Source organism: Solanum tuberosum, unplaced genomic scaffold (assembly GCF_000226075.1).
Source record: "Solanum tuberosum cultivar DM 1-3 516 R44 unplaced genomic scaffold, SolTub_3.0 scf00927, whole genome shotgun sequence".
NCBI lineage: Eukaryota > Viridiplantae > Streptophyta > Magnoliopsida > Solanales > Solanaceae > Solanum > Solanum tuberosum.
Window position 1 is genome coordinate 26,649 of NW_006239900.1, and position 9,399 is coordinate 36,047.

Sequence of the window (9,399 nt, forward strand, 5' to 3'; positions counted from 1 at the left end):
TGTTTCGTGGTCTTTAATTTTTGCTCATCAAATTTGTGGCTTTTAGTTTTTATCTATGCCTTTCATTTTAATGAAAATTTGTGGGCTAAAGTACTTTTATTGTTGACCTAATTTCACTCGGCACAAGTTCATTGAACTTTTGCCTTATCCGACACAACTTGTGTTTTGAAATTGAACTTATGCCTCTATTGATGTAAAGGTTGTGGTGGAACTAGTTGGCTTTTGAAATGTAAGTGTAAGTTCTGCAGGAACTAAGTTAGCATATTGTTGTAAAGTTTTTGGTGGAACTAATTGGCTTATGAATTGAACTTACCTCTATTAAGTTATATGTAAGAATTAAGTCAGCATAATTTGTCGCTTATGAATTGGACTTATGCTTCAATCGGCATAAATTCAGTAGAAATTAAGCGGCATAATTATGCCAGTTATGGCATGCTTTGTGTAATATTATCTTACAACTAATAAGAATATAAGCATAAATTAAGTGGTTTTCTTAAAAATATTTTTGTGTTGGGGCTAATTTTCGGCTACTTTTTTGTTATTAGAGTGTAGGACAAAAATCAATGATCAATTAACAAAAAATAAAGATCACTATGAAATCTTTCAAATGTCACGAGTCCAGAATATTCTTCAAAAAAATAATAGTATCTTTCTTAATTTTAACACCACATAATACAAAACGAAAAATTTTGATAAGAAAAACTAAAAGTAAGACCAAATATTATCAAACATTTTTCTTATTTTTTCTTCTTCCATGTGCAGCCTTTTCTTTATGAATCAAATTTACTTGGCTAATTTACACAAATTCTATGTAATTTAAAGTAATTATTTTAAAATCTTTTTAGTAAATTAAGTAAAAATATTATTCTACAAAAATCAATTTAACCCCTCCCCCCTCCTCGAAGGTAGTTGTCTTTTCTGCTACACCCAACAAATTTTTTTAATCTACTTTTTAAAATTGTTTCAGATCTCTTTCTTTCTATTTTGGTGTTGTTTTGAAAGAAAAAGAGAGAAGGAGGAGGGAGGGAGAGAAAGAAAGAAAAAATGTGAGTGTTGGTATCCATTTTTGAGTTTTTTCCGACGAAAAAGGTGAAGAGCGGTGATGGTACCTTAGTCTCCTTTCCCATCGAAAATCGTCTTTATTCATTACATTCAAAATCCCATTTGTACTTTTTTTTTTTTAAAAATAATTCTTTTCTTTTACTATTTTTCATATTTTTAGTATTATTTTGTGGGAAGAAAAAAGGGAGAGGAAGAAAGAAACAGAGAATAAATATGAAATATGAGTGTTGGTATCTATTTTCCGGCAAAAAAGGTGGAAGGAGGTGATTGTAGATTTTGAAAAGTAATACAATGAAGAAGAAGAAAATGACTTGAAAACGGATTTGAATAAAAAAATTCAACCTCCATTAAAGGAGTTTAAGCTTAAAAAAATGGTGGGAGGTGGTAGCTTGAGAAATGGAGAAGAAGAAGAGAAAATAAAATAAAAAATAGCTAAATTGAGTCTTTCACGCTCTATTGTTGAGTGTATCACACTAACTTTGACATGTCAGCAAAAAGTATCAAAATGACACAACGAGATCCTACATGAGGTGCCTAAAATAAACATCACCTAGTTGAGGTGTCTAAGTGAAACTTAGTGCCAACTTTAAGGGGTCATCGATGAGTTTGGCCTATTCGAAAGTATATGTAAGGTTAGTATACATGGTGGTGATGTATGTCTAATGAAGTATAATTTAACTAATTTATTTCCGAACCCAATATTGGCCCATGTCCGGAATTCCTCTTAGTGGGCCGGCCCAAAAAAATAGACCCATACCCAGAAACCGTCTCCCATCAGCATTCAGCATCAAATTCTAGCTCTTCTTTTCTTTTTCTGCACGAATTCTTCACATTCTCTTTCTCTGAAGGAATCGAATTTGTATGTTTCTCTTTCTTTTTCTCTCAGCATTCCCCCTTTTTTTTCTGTATGATTCTAATTAGACGATGAGCCTTTTGTCCTTTTTGCGATGATCCTTAATGGCGAAACACGAATTTTAGTGAATTGGATGAGTTCTAGTCTAATATCACACTTCTCTGCAATTTTTACAAGTTGATAAATTTTCTTATTTGTTGTTGGAATACGAATACTAAGTTGTTTATGATTTGTTATTTTTGGTATTTTTTTAATTATGTCTAGTTAGTATTTCTTTTTCTTAGTTCATATAGAAATATGTTTTCTTGTGCTAGTTTGATTGGTTCTTACTATAGGGATGTTGTAGTTAGTTTTCAATATATAGAGAATATAGAAAATACAGAAACATACGGAAAAGAAAAACTTTTGAGTTTATAAATAAAATATTTTCCTTCATTTGTGCGATAAAGGTTTGAACTTGCGATTGTGTGCTAAATTTTCTGAAAAATCTGAAATAGTACAAAATTATTGAAAATTGACTGTATTTTTAATTATGTCCTCTTTTTTTATTACTGTTCTTTTATAGGTTAGCACTTAGCTGAAACAGTTGAGTTCGGGGTACTCAGAGACAGAAATCATGGTAAATTTTCTGTTTTTCCCGGTTAATATGCAGCAAAAGTGTTGTTGATTCTCGATATATACTCCCATGGTTGTACTGATATTTTTTTAGTATAACTTAGTAAGACTATTTTAAGAATAGAAAGGGCAGCCTGGTGCAATAAGCTAGGGCAAGGGTCAGGCCATATTGGATTTAGCAGAAGTTGTGTTGTGTTTCTGCTAGAGGCTGTTTTAAGAATATCATCTAATAATTTGTTCTCTTGAATAAAAGATGGAATTTAGATCATGACTGACATTATACTCAGGGGTTTCTTAATTTAATAAGAGCTGAAGATCTAAGTGCCTGCCTAGGGAGCGTCGAATTTGTGAATAGAATGTCCATATGTAGGGGCTCACTTCCTCCTTTTGGGAAAAATACCTGAGAAAAGAGGAGGAACATGATCTTTATGGTAGTTAATAGACAAGAGTGCATTAAATTACAAAAAAGTTTGTTGTCAATTGTCAAAAGGGATGGACGATGGTTCCTGAGAGTCAGCAGTTGTATATTTGGTTCATAGACTTGAGAAAATATGGAGATTATAGATTCCCATTGATGTTATTACCAATAATACACCAGGATGAAGTAACAAAAAAATATAATGGTATGAATTAGATGTTTTGCTACTACTATTTTTCATTCCATTGCTCTATTGTTCTTCAACTATGTGACTGAGGTTCATCTTAAAGCGATACATTCCATGGAAAGAAATTTTATACAGTTCACAGGCGAGAGAGTGAGAGAGCAATAGAGTGAGCTGATTATCGGAAAGCTTGGTCTGTGACTCAAATGACGCCTCTCAGAACATCATTTTAAAATGGCTAAAAAGGCGGGGGAAAATCCGATGGCGTTTAGATTTACCTTTCAAATCCACTTGCTAAGTCCACCCAAATGTCTGCAAAGAAAACGGCCTTGTTTCAACATCCACAGGCTCATATCCTGTCTTCAAATAAGCCTTGAAGACTTGCAACAGAAGCTAAGTTTTGTTTACAGAAGCATACTATTGAGAGCACACAACCTTTAATTGGAACTGGCTAAACTGACTTGATTTTATTTTAGCTTCCCTAAACACAGCCAATCATTAAATACATCTACCTTCAAAGGGGCATTTTCTTTGTTAAAGGCAGTGTTTTTGTTTGATGTTATTTATTTCTGTTTCGTAGCCTTTAAAAAACTATCATTGACTCTATTGACATATATCTGTGTGAGTGAACTGTGTCATTAGTGTTATCTTCATTTGTCATAACTCATTATTGTACTTTTTGATTTGTGATCTGCAGTTTTTTGATGGATATGGATATCATGGACGATCATTTGAGCAGACGTACCGGTGCTATCCTGCATCTTTCATTGATAAGGTTGGAATGCTTTTGAAAAGACAACTTTCGTTTACTAATCTAATCTACTGTGGTAATTACCTGTGATGGTTTCACAAAGTTTTTCTCATACCTTTGGCTTCCATTAGATTGTCATGCTCACGAAATTTGCTTAGGTCATTTTCATTTTTTCATTCGTCTAATGTAGGTCATGATTTATTTTGAGATAATTATCTAGAAGAGCTTTCCTCAAAATTAATTTTTAAGTCCCATTACATCTTTTTTCCGCTGGTTGCATCATTCACATTTTGTTGTTATTGTAGAGAAAGGGGTTGGTGGGGTTGGGAAGGGAATGAATTTTCTTTTATTAAGGTGAAGAGGGAGCAATTTAACTGTTTAGTAGTTCTTCTTGCTATAGTTGTACACTGAAAGAAGTCTTTTTTTTTTTTTACCTTTATGCTCTATATATGTGGTGGGAGATTGGTCTTCTATGTGTATTAAATTTGTATTTCAGATGTTTGTCCCACATATCACTTCTCCCACTGCAATTTATTTTTGCTTGGTATTTATTTTCGTTTTTTAAAAAAATAATTCTGATTATGTATGTTCCATCTTTGCAGCCACAACTAGAAAATGGAGACAAAAGTAAGTAATGCCAATAGTTCTTTTTTGTATTTGCGGTAGGTTATTCGAGCATCAAGTCTTATGTTTTTTTTTTTAATTTTTTTTTTCCCAGTTATAATGCCTCCCTCTGCTCTTGATCGTCTAGGTCAGTATCCTTGTTCTGTATCTGGGCATTTTCAGTTATTTTGTTTTTGCTAAGTTGCTCGGGACTCTCCAAAAATGTTGCCGCACCTGTGTCGGATCCTTCAAAAATACACTATTTTTGGAGGATCCGACATGCGCTCGTCAACATTTTTGAAGACTCTGAGCAACATAGGATTTTTCACCTTTATCAGTTGGCAGCTGGTTCTTTTCTTAACCGTATTCAACATTGAATGTAAAATTTTGTAGCATCACTTCACATTGATTATCCAATGTTGTTTGAGCTTCGAAATGATTCCACGGAACGGGTTTCTCACTGTGGGGTTTTGGAGTTCATTGCAGAAGAGGGCATGATACATATGCCATATTGGGTACATCTCATTTCTGTGTAATTCTATTTTCTTGGTTTCAGTTCTACTGCTGTGCATAAACTCATTTTAATGTGGACCTTGTAGATGATGGAAAATTTATGCCTACAAGAAGGCGATATTGTGACAGTGAAAAATGTAACTCTTCCTAAGGGTAAATATGTTAAGCTGCAACCCCACACGAAGGATTTTCTGGATATTTCTAACCCGAAGGCCATGTGAGTTTGCTGAAGTTTTTTTTTCTTTTTTAATAACTTTCTGTGGATTGGTTCCATTTTATGCTAGTGTTTGGGTAGCCACAATTGTTTTATGGCACACTCAAAAGGAAAATTCAGCAGGACAAAAGAAGTGCTCCACACTCTTTTTGTGGGGCATGATTATTGAGTTAAGAATTGAAACTTGTGTAAAAATGAAAGTGGGTCCAAGGCTGTAGATGAAGTAATCTTTTTGAAATTAGATACTTCTTTAAATTATAAAAGTAGGTTCCATAGCAATTTCTGATATTAACAGATTATTGAAAAAGTATCACATTTTGTAGGTAATAAGTTTACCTGACAGGTTTGGAAAAGAACATAAGAAGTAGGAGAATAAATTGGAAACAAGTATAAGAGATAGTGGTCACCAAAATAGGAGAGTAGGGTGTGGTAAAAAATAAGAAGATGAAGTCAGTCCATGTTCTTGGGTTAAAGAGGAATTTGAGGACAATTTTGTATTGAAACATTTAGGAGGGATCACTGGACTAAGTCACTGGGATTACAATTTATTGTTTGGTGTAGATAGATAATTACTAAACATTAGAGTTTGACTAGTCTAATGCCAAAATGCACTAGTTATTGTTCTTAATGAGTTAAAATCTGACTTAATTTTAAAGTGAGATTGCTTCAGCAAATAGGTGTATAAGAACTTTTTTTTGAATTGGGGTGTATAAGAACTTCATAGAGCAATATCACCTCTTTGTTGCTGGATTGACTTTTTATGAGATGATTTATGAGGTAAAAGTTTCCTTGTAGAACTAGAATTACCAATCGGAGTGCCTTTGGAAAAAAGAGAAACGTTATGTTATCCTGGATTGAAGTTCTTTTGTCTGACATGTATTTAAGTATGGGAAGAGGGCTAAGGGAGGATATAGAGATCCATGCAAGGAGTGCTCTTAGCTTCAAATCCTTCCTCAATTAGTTTTTCTCGTTATTCTTTTAAATTGAGAGAAAATGATGGTCCAATGTAGTGGTCAAAATTTTGAGGGATAAACATGAATATATATAGTTCCGTCTGTGTTCCATTTGTGAATATGCACAGGATTGGCTTCTTGATGACCTAATCCATAGTGTTACACCTATTCTATAGACTATAATTGCTACTATATTATTTGTATAAGAATTCCTGCTTGAACACTAAGCATAGCTAAGTGAGATGATTGACAAGTAAAAAATATTTTCATTTTTTAATTTGAATTAGGAGAATTACATCTGCTATCTGGTATAACCAATATTTGTTTGTTCAGTTGCTTATTAATCTAATTTCATTTGCAAAATACCCGCATACTAATATAGGAGGTTTTGAAATTTGACTTCTTTCCTTTACTGATGCAGCTTGGAGACGACACTCAGAAACTTCTCCTGCTTAACCACAGGAGATAGTATTATGGTGGCTTACAACAATAAAAAATATTATATAGATATTGTGGAGACCAAACCTTCTAATGGAATAAGTATTATTGAGACAGACTGTGAAGTAGACTTTGCTCCCCCACTTGATTACAAAGAACCTGAAAGAACGGCTCCTTCTCGTCCAAGCAACTCTCCAGCAGAAGGTGCATATTCTTCAAATTTTCTGAAATTAACTCCTCTGTCTTCACAAATTCTAGTAGTAGCACATATCAGTGTTATCAAAAAGCCATTTTACGATAAAGTGAAATACCAATTGTTTAGTGTCGCCTCTTCAGGAAACCCTCATTTGCAAGGAAATTTTTGTCTTTTAGCCTTAATGATGACATTGAATCACACATTAAGAAGCAAAGCGCCCAACATGTTTTGAGCCTCGCTTTAGGGTTTAAGCATGCCTTTGACAACACTGGACATATTGCTTACATTAGTTGATTGTGCGTGTGATTTCCTACCAACAAACAACTCCACATTTCGAACATACTAAATTTTCCTTTGGGAAATACTGATGATCACCTCCTAAAATCTATTCAAACTCTTTTATCTTATACTATTCAAATGGCAGCATCTAATTGAGACGAAGGCAGAATCTTGTATGGTTGTAGAGATCAGTTCTACAAATTCTTAATAACACTAGAGCTTGCTTGGGTATTGCAATTGCCCAACTTATGTGGTTAAAAAAGGCAGTCCAGGCCCCAATGCACTAAGCTTCCGTGCTGTAAATTTATGTTGTTCACAGTATATATTGTACTTGGATATCCTGAACTGGAAAACCTTTGATCAAGAACGCGTCATCCTTCTTTTTTTGTTGGACTTCTTGGAAATGCAAAATACTATGATACTTCCAGGTTGGGATGTTTGGTGACAATGTTTGGCAAATTTTATTTCGCCCGTATGGTGCAGTTCTAGGACTTCACTTCTCACTCGTAATTGTTTCTTCCTGTAGATTACTCGTTACTGCAGAACTTCTAAACTTCTTTCTATAGCATAATAATTCTTCGGTCATGCAGTTCAAGAGGATGCAACAGAAGTTGAGCCAAAATTCAACCCTTTTACTGGTGGAGCGAGACGTTTGGATGGGAAACCCTTAAAACAGCAGCTTCCACCTTCTTCTTCCTCTTCTGGGTCCTCAGATAAGCAAGTTAACGTTACTAATGGTGGTAAGAAATCTGCTGCTGCTCCAAGCTCCCAAAACTCTAGTCGTCAGTCACAAGGGAAGCTTGTATTTGGTTCAAACGCAAATCGCGCTCCTGAAAAACAGAAGGTTTTATATCTCTCTCTATATGCTAATGTTCATATACATTTCCTTTAATATAAGAAAATTCTTTAAAATTTAGCTTGCTAGTCTCAGCCTGTTAATGCTCCTGTTCATTTGCAGGAACCTGTGAAAGAGGAACCTCCAAAGAAAGAAGAACCCAAGTTTCAGGCTTTCTCTGGGAAAAAGTACTCCTTGAGGGGTTAATTTCATATTAACCTTTTCTTTTGTCAGTCAAATATCTTAATTATGTGTAACTTGTACTATATAATTTATACAATTTGGGTTTCATTGACTGTTGCAAATGATGTACTCCTAATTAATTGAGGAGCACATCTGGAAAATGGTTGACCGAAGAAAATAAATGAAACTTCTGAATATTGTGATTTTAAATTCAATACGTGTAATGTATAAAATGCTCTTTCAATCACTTAGTGACATGTCTTTTAAATATATTAAAAGGGAAAAGGAAGATAAATAAATTGAAATAAAGACGACATTAATTAGATTTTAACTAGCAACATTGCACTTTTGGTATATCAACAAATCGTTTTTCTGAAAAAATATTCCTCAAAACGAATATTTTCTAAAATAAATTTCGTAGTTGATTAGTGAGTGAATATATATTGTTAGCAAATTAGATAATGTCTTATACGAGAATTTTTAAGTATTATTTTGAAAAAAATATTATTTGGCAATCCAGCATCAGAAAATCGACTTATTTTAATTTTCTAAACATATTGCTGAATTTATATGATTAAATTTGTAATAATAAAAATCATAACAAAAATCGAAAACCTGTTAAATTCGTATTTTTTGGGAGAAAAAGAAATCAGAAGGAAAAAACTTAATCAGAGTATCTATCTTTCCCCTTTTCTTTCTTTCTTCATTTTATTTTGGTCAGGGAATTTCCAGTCCAGGGCTAGGGTTTAAGGTACAGGGACTAGGGTGAAATCGGAGATGGCGATGACACAGTGGTGCAGCACAGTAGCGAGGAGACTGATGACTGTTATGGAGCAACGAATGTCATATTCATCTTCAGCTGCCCCGTCGGCGGCGATGGGAGGTCCGATCCTTTGCGGACGAGGGGACAAGAGGACGAAGAAAGGGAAGAGATTCAAAGATTCATATGGAAATTCAAGACCTAAAAAGGAGAAGAAAATTGAACGCATCAAGGATAAAGTTGAGGTCCCCAGGTCTACACCTTGGCCTCTTCCTTTCAAACTCATTTGATTTCTAAGCTTTTTTTATTTTCTGTACCCTTCAAAAATCTAGTCTTGTTTCTATTTGCAATGCTCTGATAAGAAGATAGATTATGTTTTTCTTATGATGAATCTGAATGTATTGACGTCTGGGCAAAATTGAGTTTCAATTGCTTTGTCTGGCTTTGCGATTTGCATACAGATGTATTATCATATGGCATTCTAGAATTAGGAGTTCTAGGAGTTGAGAATAAATGCTGAATTACTATTGCTGTTACATGAA

The 9,399-nt window shown here is 34.0% G+C and overlaps 2 protein-coding genes across 3 annotated transcripts; both read left to right on the forward strand.

The window, feature by feature from the left end:
* The first annotated feature begins 1,871 nt into the window (after window positions 1-1,871).
* Window positions 1,872-8,292, forward strand: LOC102601939 (ubiquitin fusion degradation protein 1 homolog). Of its 2 annotated transcripts, none has more exon segments than NM_001318676.1 (10): window positions 1,872-1,921; window positions 2,481-2,534; window positions 3,830-3,907; window positions 4,486-4,510; window positions 4,602-4,634; window positions 4,880-5,001; window positions 5,086-5,216; window positions 6,588-6,808; window positions 7,670-7,923; window positions 8,038-8,292. In NM_001318676.1, coding segments are annotated over 9 exon segments (951 nt in total). In that variant the 5' UTR covers window positions 1,872-1,921; window positions 2,481-2,531; the 3' UTR covers window positions 8,122-8,292.
* Window positions 8,293-8,728: 436 nt separating this feature from the next.
* On the forward strand, window positions 8,729-9,399 carry LOC102602605 (30S ribosomal protein S31, mitochondrial). Its single transcript, XM_006367790.2, has one exon. It carries the CDS (start codon window positions 8,875-8,877, stop codon window positions 9,145-9,147), a length of 273 nt encoding a protein of 90 aa, XP_006367852.1. The 5' UTR covers window positions 8,729-8,874; the 3' UTR covers window positions 9,148-9,399.

Coding starts and splice junctions, on each gene's coding strand:
- LOC102601939 (XM_015305720.1), top strand. Junction 5,002..5,085: donor TGATACATATGCCATATTGG/GTACATCTCATT, acceptor TGGACCTTGTAG/ATGATGGAAAATTTATGCCT. Junction 5,217..6,587: donor ATTTCTAACCCGAAGGCCAT/GTGAGTTTGCTG, acceptor TTACTGATGCAG/CTTGGAGACGACACTCAGAA.
- LOC102602605 (XM_006367790.2), top strand. CDS start 8,875: ATGGCGATGACACAGTGGTGCAGCACAGTAGCGAGGAGACTGATGACT.